The sequence below is a fragment of the Tasmannia lanceolata genome, unplaced genomic scaffold, assembly GCF_043159265.1.
Source record: "Tasmannia lanceolata isolate RefF3 unplaced genomic scaffold, GAP_Taslan_0.1 ptg000024l, whole genome shotgun sequence".
Taxonomy (NCBI): domain Eukaryota; kingdom Viridiplantae; phylum Streptophyta; class Magnoliopsida; order Canellales; family Winteraceae; genus Tasmannia; species Tasmannia lanceolata.
This window is the reverse complement of record NW_027518701.1, coordinates 16,708,326-16,729,063: the sequence shown is the minus strand read 5'-3', so window position 1 is coordinate 16,729,063 and position 20,738 is coordinate 16,708,326. Positions and strand designations below refer to the sequence as shown.

The following is a 20,738-nucleotide window of genomic DNA, read 5'->3' as shown; positions in this document are numbered from 1 at the left end:
ACTCTTCGGGTAGTTGAGGCTCTTTGAGTATAAATGTTTTTTGTTGATTTGAGACTCTTTGAGTAGTTGAGACCCTTCGAGTGTTACAGACTCTTCGGGTAGTTGAGACTCTTTGAGTATAAATGTTTTTGCGTTAATTTGAGACTCTTTGAGTAGTTGAGACCCTTCGAGTGTTACAGACTCTTCGGGTAGTTGAGACTCTTTGAGTATAAATGTTTTTGTGATGTATTTGAGACTCTTTGAGTAGTTGAGACCCTTTGAGTGTTACAGACTCTTCGGGTAGTTGAGGCTCTTTGAGTATAAAGGTTTCTCTATGTAGTTGAGACTCTTTCGAGTATAAAGGTTTTTGCATGTGTTTGAGACTCTTTGAGTAGTTGAGACCCTTTGAGTGTTACAGACTCTTCGGGTGGTTGAGACTCTTTGAGTATAAATAGATTTTGGTGTATTTGAAACTCTTTGAGTAGTTGAGACCCTTTGAGTGTTACAGACTCTTCGGGTAGTTGAGGCTCTTTGAGTATAAATGTTTCTCTATGTAGTTGAGACTCTTTCGAGTATAAATGGTTTTTGTGTATTTGAGACTCTTTGAGTAGTTGAGACCCTTCGAGTGTTACAGACTCTTCGGGTAATTGAGACTCTTTGAGTATAAATGTTTTTGTGTGCGTTTGAGACTCTTTGAGTAGTTGAGATCCTTTGAGTGTTACAGAGTCTTCGGGTGGTTGAGACTCTTTCGAGTATAAAGATTTTTGCATGTGTTTGAGACTCTTTGAGTAGTTGAGACCCTTTGAATGTTACAGACTCTTCGGGTAGTTGAGGCTCTTTGAGTATAAATATTTTTTGTGTTGATTTGAGACTCTTTGAGTAGTTGAGACCCTTTGAATGTTACAGACTCTTCGGGTAGTTGAGGCTCTTTGAGTATAAATATTTTTTGTGTTGATTTGAGACTCTTTGAGTAGTTGAGACCCTTTGAGTGTTACAGACTCTTCGGGTAGTTGAGACTCTTTGAGTATAAATGTTTCGCCATGATTTGAGACTCTTTGAGTAGTTGAGACCCTTCGAGTGTTACAGACTCTTCGGGTAGTTGAGACTTTTTGAGTATAAATGATCTTTGTTGATTTGAGACTCTTTGAGTAGTTGAGATCCTTTGAGTGTTAGTTGAGACTCTTTGAGTATAAATGTTTTTGTGATGTATTTGAGACTCTTTGAGTAGTTGAGATCCTTTGAGTGTTATAGACTCTTCGGGTAGTTGAGACTTTTTGAGTATAAATGATCTTTGTTGATTTAAGACTCTTTGAGTAGTTGAGATCCTTTGAGTATTACAGACTCTTCGGGTAGTTGAGACCTTTTTTTAGTATAAATGTTTTGCGTTAATTTGAGACTCTTTGAGTAGTTAAGGCCCTTTGAGTGTTACAGACTCTTCGGGTAGTTGAGACTTTTTTAGTATAAATGTTTTGCGTTAATTTGAGACTCTTTGAGTAGTTAAGCCCCTTTGAGTGTTACAGACTCTTCGGGTAGTTGAGGCTCTTTGAGTATAAAGATTTCTATGAAGCTCTCTGAGTGTTTGATTTGAGACTCTATGAGTGTTACATACTCTTTGAGTAATTTGATTTGATATTCTTTGAAGGGTTGATTTACGTCTGCATCGATAGTGGTCTACTTTCTTTGAGGTAATTTCATTGGGTTCGTTTTCTTAAAAGCTTTATTTTAACAGAGTATGTTTGTGTTTGCTTTAATAGAGTCTTTGCGTATTGATTTAAATAGTTGAGTTGTGAGTATTAGAGAGAGGCCATCTCATTGAGATGTCGTGATTGCCGAGTTAAGGGTCGGTGAGAGGTCATCTCCCTTTTGCTTCTAGTCTTTCAGTCTCGTAGTGCTATTTTGTTGTTTTACCCTGATGAACATCATTTTAAAAACAAAAAAAAAAAAAAAAAAAAAACTTGTTTTACTTTGTTTTCGGGCCGGCCAAAATGTGTCGTCTGTTCAGCTTTGCCATTCGTGTGTTACACACGCTTTGCCAAAGAGGGGCATCTGTAGACACCCCATTTTGACCGGACCCAAGTTCGCTATGCTTGGGCGAAATCCCGTTCAATCATTTCCGCCATGTTTCGCACTTTTCCGTTAAGTGTTGAGAGAGATTATTCCCAAGAATCCGAGCAAGAGAGAATTTGGATCCGATTGATGGGCCCGTCTTGAGCATTTGTTTAGATTTGGATCAAACAGGGTGGCCCGCGCATTGTTTTAGTAAAAAATGAGTTTTGAACCTACTTCGATCCAACACCTAAAGATGATCATCAAGAGAACGGTCAAGATCTCAGAGAAGTCGTTTTAACAACCAATTTTGTTACGATCATCAGGTTGAGTTACTCGGATCAGCCCATTGAAATGATTTAGGAGGACACAACCTACTTAGGTAGGGGACCCATCAATTGGATGGTCTGGATCGTCATAGAGGAATGATTTAAAGGGGCACAACCAATTTACATTGCGACCCACCATTTGAACGGTCAAGATCATCAATTGTCGCCCATCAAATGGACGGTTCGGATCATCAAATGGGAGTGATTTAAAAATGGGGTAATATATTCACATTTTGATCTATTGGATGGCTTGGATCAGCCCATAGGATTGATTAGCGGAGCACAAATTAAATCACATTGTCGCCCATCAAATGAACGGTTCCGATCATACTTTGGAGTGGGGCATATGATTTTATGCACAATTGGGAATTTGGTCACATATGGGACCCATTTGGGTTATCTTTTACCTACTCAAAAGGACTTTAAAAAACATGCATGGGGCCACACACATGTCAAAATTCAATGTCCACAATGGTGGCCACCTACCATGGAATATGTCCACAATGGTGGCCACCTACCATGGAATAAGTCCACAATGGTGGCCACCACCCTCCCATTCCTTTGCTATAAATTGTTCAATGAGGGTGAGTAGAAGGAGAACTCATTTCTCTTCTATCATGTGTTCTAACAAAGTTGCTATGAGGGGTTGAAAAGAAAAAAAAGAAGAAAAGAAACAAGAAAAGAAGAAAAAGAAACAAAAAAGAAGCAAAAAGAGAAAGAAAGCGGAAGCGATCGCACGGAGGCGGAATTTTCGAGTTTTTCGGCTCTCGGATTCGGCGAGGATTTCGATCACAGGTAGGTACACCGTTCTCGGAATTTTTTTTAGAATTATTTGGTATATTTTCGGATTTTTGCATGATTTTTAACAAAGAAAACTAAACGATATACTAAACAGATTCCAAAAATAATGAAATTTCGTGGGAAAATAATATGATAATGATACATTCTACCATGAATTTGTGAGAATTTTTGGATTTTGTTTGGTATATTATTTTACGCATTCTTTGAAAATTATCAGATTTTGGGAGAATTGTTACTGACGTCAAATCACAGATAAAATTCTCCAAAGTTTTACAGTAGTCTTAAATTCTATACTTCTTGCTTCTGTAAAATTTTCAAGTGATTTGGATCTTTTTTCATATGAGCTGTAGTGTTAATTCATAATCTGGTTTGAAATTTGAAAAATCCGAAACTGATAGTAAATAGTTTTCTAAATTCATGGAAATCTCACAGCATGCTATTTTCACTTATCTCTTACTACTGTAGAAATTTCATGGAATTTAGATATCTATTTCTAGTAGTTTATGTGTTATTTTTGCAATCTGGTTAATTAATTTTTAAATCCATATTAAATATGAGTTTAATGTAAAAATCTGTAAAAATCTTCCAGTAAATTACATCTCATCATATCTTGTTGGTGGAGAAGTTTCAACTCATTTCGAGTTCGTTTGCAACAGCTTCACTTGTAAAATCACTCATATGGTTAAAAATTGGTAAAATCCATTAAAAAATAAAAATTAAGTGAAAATCATCTTAAAATCTCTAAAGCACCTTCATCTTTGTGTGTGTTTGGGAGACCCGCCAGGTCTCATTCTCTCGTTAGTCCTCTTTGTGCGCCGTTTGGTTTTGGGAGAACACCCTACTCGGCTTGGCTTCATACCCCTACCCTTATGGGTATTGGGTTGCACATTTGTTGCACCCTAGGGCTAGGTAGCTGTCCGGCCCGGCTTGGTGTTTTACCTCTGCCAAATGTGCAAATTCGTGTTTCCTTTTCTTTTAGAGAGTCTTTGACTCATCTATCCTTTAGTTGGTGTTATTGGAGTCTTTGACTCATGTTTCCATTTCTTTTAGAGAGTCTTTGACTCATTCGTTCTTTTATTGTATTACTAGGAAGTCTTTGACTCATTGGTTCTTCTGTTGGCGTTATTTGGGAGTCTTTGACTCATTCCTCCTCTAAGTTGTAGTATTAGAGAGTCTCTGACTCATTTGTTCCTCTCTTTAGTGTTGTTAGTTCGGAGTTTCTCCTTTAGAGTTGTTGATTACTTCGCTTTGATTAGAGGCTAACTCAGTCTTATTAAAGCTTTGCTTGCTTGGGATCTTGGATCGTTTTCTCTCTTCTTGGGACGCTATCTTTCTTGTTGTGGTTCGTCTCTTTGAGGCGTTAGTTGCTTGTTTGGGGTTTTCCCTTTTTGCTTTAGGGCTTTGCCCTAGTTTATGGTTATGCTTGTTTGTTCTCTGTAAGAGTGAATTCATCTAAAGGTCCTGAGCATTGGAAAAGCTTTAAAATCCAAAAACATTAGAAATTTAAAACTCAAAAACATTTGAAAACTTTAAAAACCTTAAAAAATCTGAAGTGTGAGTGTTTCTTTTAGAAGCGTATTAGGCGAGTTCGATTTTCGAACTACGTTGGCTTGATCCTCTTCCGAGGTACGTAGTGCAGCTTGGGATTTACATCCCAAGTCCAGCCAAACTTTTTTTGTAAATAAACGTTTTAAACCTTCTTCAAAAACCTTTAAAATATAGTTTTCAAAAGACCTTCCTCTAGAGTTAGGAGTTTCTCCTCAATAGAGAATTTTAGAGTTAGGGTTTTTCTTTTGATAGGTTGTTTGATTGATTGTTTGCTGTGTGCTTGTTTTAGAGTTAGAGGTCTGTCCTAGAGTTATAGGAGCGCCTCCGTCCGGTCAGTCGGCGATCCATATCGCCGAGTGATGACTAGAGTAGGATACGCTAGTCCACCCTTGGTTTTCCGTAGGAAATACAGCCTAGTCACACATAGGTTGTAAGAACCACCTGCATTAGCTTAGGGCTAATCTGCATTTAGTTAGGGCATATAGGGTGTCATAAAATCCACAATTCACTGAAATTTAAATAATCGTACAAGAAACTTTAATAACCGGTTCGGTCTTTTAGATCGAGTCTAGGATAGAAGTCTAGGTGTCTTAGGCATCCTAGCTTAGAATAGGCGCGGAGAACTACGTTGCCTTGATTCTCGTGGAGGCGGGGATACGTAGGCTTCTTTGGATGAATACCAGATCATCTGAGGACTCGGGCTAATCACTTTTAAAACTGTTGAAACAATCAAATCACTTAGGATTTTCCATGAAATTAGAATTTTATGAGAACTTTCACTTAGATTGAATCCAAACCAATTAAGAAATCAAGATACACATTTAGGATTCACATTGAAATTAGATCATAGGATGCATGTCACATAGATAGCACATTAACAGAGAGTTGAATGAGCCATTAAAAATGAATTTAAAAGAGTTAACTTTTGGAATTGAAGACCGATTATCGGGCAGGAATGGTGCATGTGGTGGATAAATCCCCATACCTTCCATTCTTGTAACCAGGTAGCGAGTCTAGATTTCTGGTTAATTATGGGTCCTAGATCCCACATCTAGGTGGCGACTCTGTCAGTCTCTTTTGTGTGGAATTCGGATTGCCTTAGTGATCCCAAGTTCACATAAAAGATGAATTAAAATTAATAATAAAAGGCACACGCCAATCGCGTGGGTACGAGAGACCAAGGGAGAGAGCGTGGCGGCTCGCGCGCCACGCCCCTCTCGCGGGATCGGGTCCCACAACCCTATCCATGGAAGGGCCTTCCAAATGAATGCTTTGAATCCCCAAAAAATGTGGGCCCACATGTGTTTTTGAGCTATAGCTTAGATAAGCTTATCTAAGCTATAGCTTAGGAACACTTTCCTCTCTCTCTCTCTCTCTCTCTCTCTCTCTCTCTCTCTGTATATATATATATAAAAGATATATGGTATCTGAGCTCAACCTCAAATAGATTTTCTGAGCTACAGTTTTTAAATACGGTGGGTGCCTATGTTGTTTGGGTTATGTTAGATATTGATTCTATAGGACCTAACATAGATAGGGTGTCCCTAAGAAATCATCTCTATAGGATCATGGTAAGTGTTGATTTGTGGAGGTTTAAAATTGACGTCTACAAAATGGTCCATTTTGTGCCTCTATAGATCGAACGGTTAGGATGATCCTATGGAGATGGTTTCTTAGGAACAACCTATCTATGTCAGGTTTTATGGAATGAATGGGTTGCATGAGTCAAACAACATGGGAGATGCCCTATTTAAAAACTCTGCCACAGAAATTCTATCTGAGCATGAGCTCAGATATCGCGCCCCCATAGTTGTAAATTCCGTTTCGTTTAAAATTTCGGAACGAAATTTTTGGAATTTCGTTCCGGTCAAAATTTCGTTCCATTCCGGACGAAATTTTCCGAAATCCGGAATTTCGTCCGGAATGGATGAAATTCTCCATTCCGGCCGGAATCGTGCATAACGGCTAGTTTGACTGGATTTTGCAGAATTTACGACAATGCCCCTGCAACAGCTCTTTTTGGTTTTTGACCATTTTAACCTCAAAATGTGACCGTTTATAGCTGTTGGGAAGGGTATTTTAGTCATTTTTAAATGCACAATCCAATTAAAAACTCTATATATAGCCTTTTCCTTACCTTTTTATCCTCTACCTTCACATAAGTGATTCTCCTTCTTTCTCTACTTTCACTTACATTATCTATTCTACTAAATTTCCTACAAGTTTACCCTCTTCTTCAACTCAATCCAAGTCTATTTTGGAGCAAAGGGAAGGCATACATTCAACTTACCACTACAAGGTCAAGAAGTCAAGAACTATTTCCAAAGGCTTATTTCAAGTGAGTGAAGGCTAATTTTTTCTTCTTCTCTTCAACTCAAGTTCAACCTCAAGGTTCTCTTTATTTCTTTCCATTTCCTTTCTTTTATTTCTTACTTCATTTGTCCCCTTCTACTTCATTTTTTTGTAATTTGTTTCAATTTTCTTTCTACTAATTCATTTTTCCCCTTCTTCTACTTCATTTCAGAATGAGTGGGTCGGGCTCGGGACCTTCTGCAGGAGCATCCTCTATTGGTTCGGCACCCGCTAGATCGGATGACCCGGCATGGGCTTACGGTACATTGGTTTCGGGTCAAAGAAATAAAATAACTTGCATATTCTGTGGCAAAGTCATATCGGGTGGAGGTATAACCCGCTTGAAAGAACATTTAGCAGCTGTTCCTGGTGAAGTAGCATCATGCAAAAAAGTGACTGAAGATGTAAAATATCGAATGAAGCAACTTTTAGATGCAAAGAGAAAAGAAAGGGCTATGATGAGCATATCCAGAGCAGAGGTTGGAGGTTTTTATGGCACACTAGACGAAGAAGAAGAGCAGGATGAAGAAGACATTGGCACACAATTGCCTCAAGTCCCTCAACGAAGAGGTAAGGATGTTCTTGTAGAACCGAGTGGTACAAAAAGGAAGAAGAAGGGAATCACAGGAGGGATCAGGAATTTCTTTGCACCACGAACAACCCCTGGAGCCCAGCCAAGCATTAAAAGTGCTTTGGCTACTAAAGAAACAATGGATAGAGCAGACATGGCGGTTGGCATGCTTTGCTACGATGCCAATCTCCCTTTCAACGTTGCCAATTCACCTTTCTGGCAACCTATGTTTGACGCTGTGAATGCCGTGGGTTCGGGTTATAAGGCACCTACTTATCATGCTTTAAGGGGTCCCATTTTGAAGAATACAGTGGATGAGGGAAACAACTACTTGGAGGAGATTAAGATGTCATGGAGATACACTGGCTGTAGCATTATGGCAGATGGATGGACAGACACCAAACAACGTTCCCTAATCAACTTCTTGGTGTACTGCCCTAAAGGAGTCATATTCCTCAAATCCGTTGATGCATCTGGCATAGTGAAGAATGCAGATGAATTATACAATATCTTTGCAAAGATTGTCGGAGAGGTGAATCCGGAATATGTGGTGCAATTTGTAACTGACAGTAAGCCAAGTTACAAAGCTGCTGGGAAAAGACTAGAAGCCGCGTTTGGTACATTCTTCTGGACTCCGTGCGCAGCTCATTGCTTAGATCTCATCTTGGAGCATCTGTGCAAACCGACTGTATTTCCTCACATAGCAACCACAATTGAGAGGGCTCGAACGATTACAAAGTTCATCTACAACCATGGAAGCCTCTTAAATTTGATGAGGAAGAAGTTCACAGGTGGGAAGGAGTTGTGCCGCCCTGCTGCAACCAGATTTGCTACAAATTTCATTAGCATACAAAGTCTGGTGTTGAATTGGAAAGCACTTCAGCAGATGTTCGTGTATGATGAGTATAGTACTAGTAGGTTTGTCCAACACCCATTGAGTGAAGGGGTAGTTAGTACTGTGTTGGATAAATCTTTTTGGGACCAATGCAAGTACATTCTAAACATCAGCGAGCCTTTAGTGAGAGTGCTGCGCTTGGTAGATCGGCAGGACAAACCGGCGATGGGTTACCTATATGAGGCCATGGATAAGGCCAAAGAGAACATCAAGGAGAGGTTGAAGAGAAAATCAGATTACAATCCCATCTGGAGGATCATCGACCAAAGATGGGATAGGCAACTCTACAGTCCCCTCCATGCAGCAGGATATTTTCTTAACCCTGCTCTCTTTTTCACTCCTACCTTCTCTAGGCACAGTGAAGTAACCAGAGGCTTGTTGGCATGCATCACTCGACTGGTACCTGATGAAGGTACACAAGACCTCATCACCAATCAGATTGAGGATTATCGAGAGGTTAAGGGTATGTTTGGAATGAAGCTTGCAATCCGCAACCGAACGAAGTTGGGACCAGGTATATTTGAGTTTTTTGTTTAATTAAGTATAATTCATTTTAACTTTCAGTTTCTCAACAAATAATGCTTTACTATTTGTTACTTTACAGTTGCATGGTGGAATCAATTCGGAGGTAACGTGGAAGAATTACAGACCTTTGCGATCAGAATCCTTAGTCAGACCTGCAGTGCGACTGGGTGTGAAAGGAATTGGAGCACCTTCGAACACATTCACTCTGCAAAGAGAAATAGGTTGGAGCACCAGAGATTAGATGACTTGGTGTTTGTCCATTACAATCTTAAGTTTCGAGAAAGGTATACAACGTAATATAATGTTTTCAACTCTCACCTCATCACTTTAAGCTTTTAAGTTTAACCTTTAACATTAAACTTAATGTTTTCCTTTTCAGGGACTTGTTGAGGAAATCATCTACCACTAGTGACCCTTTGAGCATAGACCATCTGGATGTCATGATGGATTGGGTTGCAGAAGAAGATGTCATATTCACGCCGGAAGACATTGGGTGGGAAAATCTTGAAGCACCTACTGCTGTGGTTGGGGCCGGGGACGACGACGACGACTTTCTCATGCCTCTTGAAGAAGATGTCCCTACTGGTGGTCCAGGTGGTGATGACGGCGGCGGCGACGACGACGACGAAGAAGACATTGAGTATGACCATCCGGGTTATGATGACTGAGAGTTGTTGCTACTAGCTATTGTCTATGTTTCACTTTCATGTATCTTTTTTTTTAATGTTTTTCTATGTATCAAACTATCAGTTGGACTTGTGCAAGACTTTATGTGTTTAAGTAATGAATATGCCTTTTGGGACATATATTTTGGACTATTTATTAGTTTTTCATCTTTTTCTATTGATTTTTTATTTTTTTGGATTTTTCTCATATTTTTCAATATATTTTTTGTGTGAACGAAAAGTTTCGACCGAAATGCACCGAAATGACCGAAATCCCACCGAAATTCCGTTTCGGTGGCCAAAACGAAATGGCGACCGAAACGGAATTTACAACTATGCGCGCCCCATATATATGTATATAAACAGTTCCTGCGCTTGAGTGCAGAAAACGAGGGTGGGCCCACATTTTTTGGGTGATCATAAGCATTCATTTGAAAGGCCCCAATCATGGATAAGGTGAGTACCAAAAATCAGCTCCATTGGATCATCTTAGGGTGTTCATTTGTGATGGGGAAAATGGACAGATACTCTTTGTCCACAAATCTGCCCATTTTTTCACCCCACATTGGAGTTGATTTTTGGTACACTCCCCATCCTTGATGGGGCCTTTCAAATGAATGCTTAGGGTCACCCAAAAAATGTGGGCCCACCATGTTTTCTACACTCGAGCGCAGGAACTTCTCTCTCTCTCTCTCTCTCTCTCTCTCTCTCTCTCTCTCTCTCCGATATATATATCGGAGAGAGTGAAAGAGAGAGAGAGAGAGGAAAGTGTTCATGAGCTAGAGCTCAGATAAGCTTAACTGAGCTCTAGCTCAAAAACACATGTGGCCCCACATTTTGGGAGGCATCCAAAGCATTCATTTGGAAGGCCCTTCCATGGATAGGGTGTGTACCAAAAATCAGAACGATAAGATCATCCTAGGCACTGTATGTCCATATTTTTGCCCATTTTTTTCTCTCCACAAATGGCAAGGTTAGGATGGTCCTATAGGGCTGACTTTTGGTACACACCCTATCCATGGAAGGGTCTTCCAAATGAATGTTTTGGATCACCCCAAAAATGTGGGGCCACATGTGTTTTTGAGATCTAGCTCAGATAAGCTTATCTGAGCTAGAGCTCAAGAACACTTTTCTCATATATATATATATATATATATATATATATATATATATATATCGCATAAGAGAAAAGGAGAGAATTATTTGAATTATTTCAAAATTCTATGAGAATTACACATCACTTTTTTTTACTTTTTTTAACAAAGGCACCCATTCAACCCACATATTTTCAATCCTGCCCCTCCTTTATACTTTTTAACAAAGGCACCCATTAAAGCCACATAATTTCAATCTTACCCCCCTCCTTTATGCTTTTTTAATAAAAAAAACTATAGGGTGGTCTTAACCATCCGATTTAAGATGAAAAACATATTATGGAAACCTCTATAGATTGGAGGGCTATGATCAGCCTATGGAAATGAATTTTGGGGCATAACCTATTTATGTTGTGTTCCATCCATGGACGGTTTGGATCAACCTATGAAGTGATCCGTACAGCTCTTTGTCGGCCCGTGCATCGCACGGGGTTTTTTACTAGTATATATATATATATATATATATATATATATATATATAGAGAGAGAGAGAGAGAGAGAGAGATTTTGTCTGGCTTTTTTCCAAGTATGACTGAAAGGTCTATTCTCTTTGGCTAAAGATAAAGCTCCTTGTCCGGATGGATTTTGTCTTGCTTTTTTCCAAGTATGTTGGGAAGTTGTTAAATCGGATCTGATGAGATTTTTCCAAGAATTTTTTGAAGGGCTGGCTCTTGATAAAGGTACTGGTGCAACCTTCATTACCCTAATCCCAATGGTAGAGGGGGCTTCAAAGGTGTCGGAATTTCGTCTGATAAGTTTAGTTGGTTGTCTATATAAAGTTTTGGAAAAAGTTTTGGCGGATCGTCTCAAATTAGTTCTTCCTTCAATAATATCAGATAGTCAAAGCGCCTTCGTTAATAAAAGACAAATTCTGGATTGTTCTCTTATCGCAAATGAAGCTATTGATTCCTATAGGCGAAGCGGTGAAGGAGGGGTTTTGTGTAAACTTGATATGGGAAAGGCTTACGACCGGGTGGAGTGGGCTTCTCTGGACTATAGTCTTGGAAAAATGGGTTTTGGTTCTCGGTGGAGAGGTTGGAGTAGGACCTGTGTATCTTCAGCTTGGTTCTCAGTTCTCATAAATGGTTCTTCCAAAGGTTTTTTCAAATCTTCTAGGGGGTTGAGGCAAGGGGATCCTCTATCCCCCTTTCTCCTTGTGATTGTTGCGGAGTCTCTTAGCCGGCTTATGAGAAAAAGAAGTGAGTTGGGTCTTTTTGAAGGTTTCTTAATTGGGAGTAATAAAGTGGAGGTTTCGCTCCTTCAATTCGCAGATGATACTTTGCTATTTTGTGCCCCTGTGTTTTCCCAGAGATTGAATCTAAAGTTGTCTTAAGGTGTTACGAGATGGTTTCTGGTCAAAGATCTAATTTTTCGAAGTCAGGGTTATATGTTATAAATGTTCCTTCTTATGAAGCTTCTGTTTTTGCTAGGATTCTAGGGTGTACATTGAATTCTTTGCCTGCTTCTTATCTTGGTCTTCCTTTGGGGGTAGGAAGACCGAATAAACACTTTTGGAATTCAATCATCCACAGAGTTGAGAGGCGTTTAGATTCCTGGAAACGTAATTTGGTATCTAAAGATCGGTTGGTTCTCATCAAAGCAGTTTTATCAAACATTCCGATTAATTTTCTTTCCTTATTCAAATGCCCTGTGAGTGTAGTGCTTAGAATTGAACAAATTCAGAGGAGATTTTTGTGGGGAGGTTCTCATTCCTCTGGTGGAATTCCCTTGGTTAAATGGAGTTCTGTGTGCCTCCCATTGAAAAATGGAGGTTAGGGAATAAAGAGAATTAAAGGTTTTAACACGGCTCTGTTGGGAAAGTGGCTGTGGCGGTTTGGATCGGAACCCTCTGCCTTATGGGTTAAAGTGATAGGGAGCAAATATGGGTTGAGTGAGGGGAATTGGTGTACTGCGGATAATTTTAAGTTCAAAGCTCTAACTGTTTGGCGGGATATTTTGAAGGTTGAGGTTTTTTTTAGCAAAGGTATTCGCTTTAAGGTTTATGTTGGGGATAGAATCTGTTTCTGGTCAGATCCGTGGTGCTCGGCAGTTCCTCTTAGGGTATTATTCCCTGATCTGTTTTTGGTGTCTTCTCAAAAGGTGGCATGGGTGGCGGATTGTTTTGAGCGGGTTAACTCGATGGTGGTTTGGAAGCCGAAGTTCAGAAGAGACTTTTTGATAGAGAGTTGAATTCAGTTTTAGAGTTGATGTCTTTGATTGAAGGGTGTTATATTAAGAGAAGGGGGGTTGATTCCCGTGTGTGGTTTTAGTGTTCATCCGGATTTTTCTCTGTTAAATCTTTTTATCAACATTTGGTGTGTAGCGAAGTTGAGCCTCTTTCTGCTTCGATCTGGAAGTTTTCTTGCCCGCCGAGGGTTTTCTTTTTTGCGTGGGCAGTATGTTGTGGTCGCATCCAGACAATTGAATTTTTGAGGAAGAGAGGGATGATTTTGGTAAACCATTGCCCTTTATGTTTATCGGATGGCGAATCCATTGATCATCTATTCATTCACTGTAAGTTTGCCAGAGATTTATGGGGCTTTATTCTATCTCGCTTTGGGGTATCATGGGCTCTCCCTAACACCATATCAGATTTTATTAAAAGTTGGGAATGGTGCCCCTGGAAAAGAAAGGGTAAGACGCTGTGGAAGATGTGTATGTTGGCTTCATGGTGGTTCATTTGGAAGGAAAGAAATTCCCGAGTATTTGACGGTGTGGCAAAATCGTCTTACTGGATATTTATCAAGATCATTGCAGCGGTCATTCCTTGGGCTGGAAGCCTTCCTCTGTTTCATTTCGTCTCAGCGTATGATCTATGGGAAGGTTGGCAGATTATTTGCAAGGAGGGGGTTACCAAAGTCAAAATTAATCAATCCTGGCTCCCTCCTCCAGATGGGATGTTAAAGATGAATTTCGATGGATCATCTCTTGGCAATCCTGGTGATGCAGGGATTGGGGGTTTATGTAGAGATTCCAAGAGGGATGTTCTCTGGGCCTTCTCGAGCCCCATTGGAGTGGCGGACTCTAATGAAGCGGAAGTGAGAGCAGTTCATTGTGGGATCAAGTTTTTGGATAATTTTGTGTTAGATAAGGTGATAGTAGAAGGGGACTCCACTAATGTTGTTCTCTGGCTTATGGGTGCGGCTTCTCCTCCGTGGCAGTTTCTATCTTTCTTTGAGGAAATTGATGATATAGTTCTTGACTCGTCTATATTGTTTAAGCATGTGAGGAGATCTGCTAATTCAGATGCCGACTCCCTAGCAAGGGGTGGTGTTTTTAGGTCTAGTCTGGAGCCGTTTGATTATCTCCCACCTTGATTTTGTTTTTTCTTTTCTTTCTCCTTTTGTAATTTGTTTTGAACCATCTCGGTTTGCCTTTTAATATATTCTCATTTTACCGTCTCAAAAAAAAAAAAAAAAATTATATATATATATATATATATATATATATAGAGAGAGAGAGAGAGAGAAAAGTGTTGGTGCGCTTAAGTGTTTAAAACATTTCCTATTGCGCTAAATGTTCGGGTCCCACTTACAGGAACCAATAGGAAATGTTTTAAACACTTAAGCGCACCATTTTTTGGTACGCTGTCAGCGCACCAACAATTTTCTCATATATATATATATATATATATATATATATATAGGGAAAAGGGTTCGTGAGCTTGAGGTCACGAAGCTTATATGAGCTAGAGTTCCACAAACACATGGGTCCCACATTTTTTAGGGTGATCCAAAGCATTCATTTGGAAGGCCTTTATATAGATAGGGTGTGTACCAAAAATCAGATCCATAGGATCATCCTAACCCATCAAAAAGTGGAGGGAAAAATGGACAGACACTGTTTGTCGACAAATCTGCCCATTTTTGCCCTCCACTTGGGCTAGGATGATCCAATGGACCTGATTTTTGGTACACACCCTATCTATGATGGGGCCTTCCAAATGAATGGTTCGCATCACCCCAAAAAATGTGGGACCCATGTGTTTGAGCACTCTAGCTCATATAAGCTTATATGAGCTCTAGCTCACGAACCGTTTCCCCATATATGAGTAAAGGGTTCCTGCACTCGAGCACAGAAACAGGGGTGGGCCACATTGAGGGGGAGGGGGGGGGGGGGGGGGGGAGATTCAAAGCATTCATTTGATGGACCCTTTCATGGATAGGTGTCCACCAAAAATCAGCTCCATTGGATCACCATAGGGTGTCCATTTGTGGGGTGAAAATGGGTAGATTTGTCGACACAAATGGACACCCTAAGAGGGTCCAATGGAGCTGATTTTTGGTACACCCCCAATCCATGATGGGGCCTGTCAAATGAATGCTTAGGATGACCCCCCCCAATGTGGCCCCACCCCTGTTTCCAGCGCTCGAGTGCAGATAAGCTATTTGCGTTCGAGCGCAGGAACCCTTCTCTCTCTCTCTCTCTCTCTCTCTCTCTCTCTCTCTATATATATATATATATATATATATATATATATATATATATATATACATTATGGATTTACTAGGGACCATAGGAGAAGGAATTTCGCGGGCCGTTTGTTGCGTGAGAGAGAAGCCACCTCAGATGAATTAAATAAATAAGACAAAATCTGTTGAAAAGTGAGCCTATGTGGCTGCTCTCTCATGGTATCTTCTATGAACAATTTAAGAAATACTATATCTTGTATCCCGTGGTATCTTCTGAGTAGTAAACTAATCCACATCATAAACATACTCTCAACATAACGGAAAACGAAGATTATGAGATAGATTTCCAGGATCAATATGTTGATTTTGAAGATCAAGATAATGAATATCAAGATCTCCAAGAAAGCGACAATCAAACTGACTTGTCTGATTTTGAAGTGTCAGATGAAGAAGAAACTTATGTCCCTTCAAAAGATGGTAAAATAGTTTTAAAACCCTTCAAAAAGATTAAGAGACCGAAGAAGTCCTTACTGAAAAAACATAAGGAATCAATCATCAACCAAAAAACTTCAACCATCAACAAAGAATCCTCAAAAATATGAATCACTCGTCAATAAATTTAGCAAAAGAACTGATCAAGAAAATATGAAAATACATCAAATTCACAAAGTTTTACCTCTTTAGCAAGAAAATCCCAAAGAATTTCACTATCAAATCATCCTATTAGATCAAGACAAACCCAAAGAATGACAAGATCAAATCACCCCCTTAGATCAAGAAAACTCCAAAGAATCAAAAGATGGAGTGAACGAGAATTGAATTTGGGTATGATATATTTGATATAGGTAGTTTGATACTGCAACTATAGAGTTAAATTGATTACCTTAGAGGGGGAGTATATATGGGAAGATTACATTTTTGGGCCTCCACATTTTTGAAGGAGACCCACACGGCAAGGTGTCCCTCTTTCAATTTATGGCCCCCCACGTTTTTCCCATATATAAAAATGTTTCTACTCGATCGAGTAGATAACTTATCTACTCGATCGGCCAAAAATACAACGGGGTCCCACATTGTTTGCGCGATTTGATGGGCCCTGATAAGCTTATCTGAGCTAGCCACTACAAATAGCATATCCTCATCCAAACCATTCATTCCATAAAACCTAACATTGGTTGTTCCTAAGAAATCATCTCCATAGAATCATCCCAACCATTCGATCTATGTTGGCACAAAATGGACCCATTTTATAGCCGTCCATTTTAAACCTCCACAAATCAGGTGTTAGCATGATCCTATGGAGATGATTTCTTAGAAACACCCTATCTATGTTAACTCCTATAGAATCAATACCTAAAAAAACATCGGTACCTACCCTAATTATACTTGCTAGCTCAGATGAGGTCTCCCTCTGATATATATATATATATATATATATATATATATATATATATATATATATATATATATATATAGGGAAAGGTGTGCGTACTCGGTCGAGTAGATAAGCTTATCTACTCGGTCGGGTTAAAAACAGTGGGGGCCCACATTTTTTGGGTGATCCAAACCATTCATTTGAAAGGCCCTTACCTAGATAGGGTGTCCACAAAAAATCAACCCCATAGGATCATCCTAACCCATCCAACAGTGGAGGGAAAAATGGGCAGATTTGTGGACAAGCTATGGTTGTCCATTTTTCCCCATTTTTCCCTCCACTGTTGGATGCGTTAGGATGATCCTATGGGGCTGATTTTTTGTGGACACCCTATCTAGGTAAGGGCCTTTCAAATGAATGGTTTGGATCACCCAAAAAATGTGGGCCTCCACTGTTTTTAACCCGACCGAGTAGATAAGCTTATCTACTCGACCGAGTACGCACACCTTTCCCATATATATATATATGAGAAATTGTTGGTGAGCTTAAGCGCACCATTATTTTTGGTTCGCTTAAGGGGGAACCAGCGGGACCCAAACATTTAAACGAATGGGAGGCGCTATAACAACTTAAGAGCACCAAAAAAATGGTGAGCTTAAGCGCACCAACAGTTTTCTCTCTCTCTCTCTCTCTCTGTGTATATATATATATATATATATATATATATATATATATATATATATATATATATATATATATATATATATTGAAAGATGACAGTTTTATTGAATCTATGAAAATTACAGTGGGGACCAGAAGTCCCTACAAACATTACATAGAGTCAACAGATAAAGAGCATGATTATATCCCTGAGCTAAAAGGTCTTGCATATATATACACACACACACACGCACACACACACACACACATATATATATATATGAGAAAAGTATTGAGCGCACCAACGTTTTCCTCTCTCTCTCTCTCTCTCTCTCTCTCTCTCTATATATATATATATATATATATATATATATATATATATATATATGTGTGTGTGTTTGTGTGTGTGTGTCTAAATTCATTTTCTCATTTAGTTGAAATGTTAATGCAGCTCTCTTATGTAAGATAGCAGCTTTGAGATCATTTTCACTTGACAAGCTGCACTACTGGAGAGAAAGTGCTTCCGGCATGAGTGGGCTGGCTTATTTTCTCTCAAAAGATACAATCGACCATTTCAGCACAGTTATCAAGCCTCTGGTTTATCTTTCCATGTTCTATTTTTTCAACAATCCTAGGTCCTCATTTTCAGCTAATTACATTATATTGGTCTGCCTTGTATATTGTGTGACGGGTATTGCCTACGCATTTGCCATCTTTCTGGAACCCGGTCCCGCCCAACTGGTCCGTATAGCATGTTCTAATTTCAACTCAATATCAATTATAATTGTTCTCTTTGTTTTCCTTCTAACTTTAGGCTACTTTGATTCCTGCAGTGGTCTGTACTACTTCCTGTTGTTTTGACTCTCATAGCGACTCAGCAGGAAAGAGGTGGAGTTGTGAAGATCCTAGCCACCTTATGCTATCCAAAGTGGGCCTTGGAAGCATTTGTTATTGCTAATGCTGAAAGGTTTGTCCCATCTTGACTTACACACACACAGACATACACACACGCAAGCACGCACACACGCGCACAAAGACTGGAATATACTTACAAGGAAAAAATTTCCAAAGTGGGATTTCGTTTGGAAAATAAAGACGGAAGTGGAATTGACTGGCGATTTGGAAACGTTGGTCAATTCCACAGCTTTTTATGCATTTCTTGGGGATACGACCTCACTTCCTTGTCTTTCTCGCATGTGTCACTACAGGGGATTTCATCTCTAATTTCCAAACAAAATCCTGTTTTGCTAGCAGCCCTCTACTTACAAAGATTACATATTAGAAATGTCTGGAATGATGCATCATAATCGATTGAATGCACAAGTCTATAATTATAAGATGGTCTTTAAATTACTATATTGCTTAAACAATTGTAAAAATATAGTAATAAATCTGGAATTGTGTTAATTTCTAATGTCCAATATAATGGCTCCAGCCTCCAGCCTCCAGTATTTAATATTATATGTTGTTTTTTAATACAAGCAAGAAAAAGTGTTCATATAATAAGAAGTGTTTGTTTTGAATAGAAGCAAGAAAAAGTGTGCATATAATAAGAAGTGTTTTTCCATGCCTCCCTTTTCAACACGGGCATGGAACCGATGATCTAACCTAATGGACGTGTCCATAAATATTGGTAAGAGATCTTATAGGTTGTTTAAAAGGTTGAAGATATTTTGCCATTTAAAAAAAAAAGGATGAGGATATTACCATTTTACATATTTAGCATGGTTGACGTACTTTTGCAAAGACTATTCCATTCCATTAACTGGTTTGAAGGGTTATGGTTGTGCCCTGTTCGAAGATTTGGTCATTGTAGGAAAGCATAGTTTGTTTTCAATGTACGGAACATCAGACCATGTTTCCAGTAAAGGAACATTCTCCTTCATTACATATTGGGATGTTCATTTGGTTTTCCATAAAGGAATGTTGAGAATTTTACAGAATCAGTGACTGGGAAACAATACAAAGATTTTATATTAGCGAAGTAGAGATCTCTATAAGATTAGAGGTCACAAATTTCGCAAAGCACTACTTATTAATACAATACTTAGACGCAATAGGAAAACATAAAAAAATTTTGAGTGTTGTCTATAAAAATGTGCATACTGACTAGCATAGAAATGTTCCTTGTTGTCACAAATTGAACAACGACTTTGATTTTGCTCCCAATTTCTTTAGGGATCACAGAAAAGGAGACTTGTTCAAGCACAGATGCTGACAATAAAATGTTTGGAAGAATCTTTGCACATTGGTCTCAAAATTTCAAGAGAACTGCACCATAGGAATCCAAAGAATCTGAGATGCAAAACATTTAAATCCATAGGAGCAGAAACAACCGCAAAGTGAAACCAGTTACACTAATGAACATTTAAAAGAATTTAGATTTTGCTTTTATGTACCCCGGAATTGCAATATTTGTGTACATAAATATTACCTACTTTGAATGAAATATTTTATCTTAACACGCTCATCTCTAAAACTCCTTTGCTCCGTTTCTTTCGGCGTAAAATGGGCTTAAAACATTCCACTTAAAAATTAAAACTGTGTAAAACAAATATTACACCCATTTTCCCCTTAAAAATGAGCATAAAATTTGTTTTACACCATTTTACGTGGAAAGAAACAGAGCCTGGAAATTCTTGTATTTGGGTAGTGTCAGAAAAGTGGATATTTTGTGAAATATATTTGTTACTTAATCCATAACTAATCTTTTTCCATGTTTCTTACATTTCTTCTGCTACAGGTATTCTGGCGTGTGGCTGGTTACTCGCTGTGGCTCGCTTCTGAGCAGTGGTTATGATCTACATGACTGGGGTCTTTGTTTATTCGTTCTCATCACCTACGGTATAGTCTTCCGTGTCATAGCGTTCTTCTGTATGGTGACCTTCCAAAAGAAGTGAGACCAAATCATCATTCTTTTCATTCTTCTGAAAAAAAAAAATTATCATTCTTTTCATATATTTTGTGTACAAAAGGAAAATTCAGTTCTGATATGGTTACATTATAGCAATAGTCCATTTTTAAGGTTCCCCGGAAAACTTACATCATTTCCCTTCCCCATTGGGAAACTGCCTGTTAAAAGGTAACTGAGGCAAGGTCTGTAAATCATGTCATCATGGGAACCTGAGTGCACTTTAATATTTCGTGGAAATTAACATTCAAATGATTAAATTTAGATATCTTACAGGATGGAGCTTCTGAAATTTTCTTAGATGAATATTTTGCAAGGCCAGCGTCATTCTTGCTATGATTTCCAAAAGTTGGAAATATTTAGGCCCTGTTTGGATTGTAGGAAAACAATTTTTGAGGGTATGTTCCAGTGAGGGTAAATACGAGGGAGTATTCCATTTCAGGGTAAACCATTTTGGTGTAATCTACTTACCATGTATTAGTTTACCCTTGATTAAATTTTCATTTGTTCCATTT

At 38.8% G+C, this 20,738-nt stretch overlaps 1 protein-coding gene across 1 annotated transcript in view; it reads left to right on the top strand.

Moving 5' to 3' along the window:
- The window catches only part of LOC143857095 (ABC transporter G family member 28-like), a 113,979-nt gene extending 93,767 nt beyond the window's left edge, over positions 1–20,212 (top strand). Inside the window, exons 12-14 of the mRNA XM_077367368.1 lie at positions 17,764–18,053; positions 18,146–18,279; positions 20,056–20,212. Of these exons, the coding sequence (XP_077223483.1) occupies positions 17,764–18,053; positions 18,146–18,279; positions 20,056–20,212 (581 nt within the window). The remainder of the gene's footprint in view (positions 1–17,763; positions 18,054–18,145; positions 18,280–20,055) is intronic.
- The last annotated feature ends 526 nt before the right edge of the window (positions 20,213–20,738 follow it).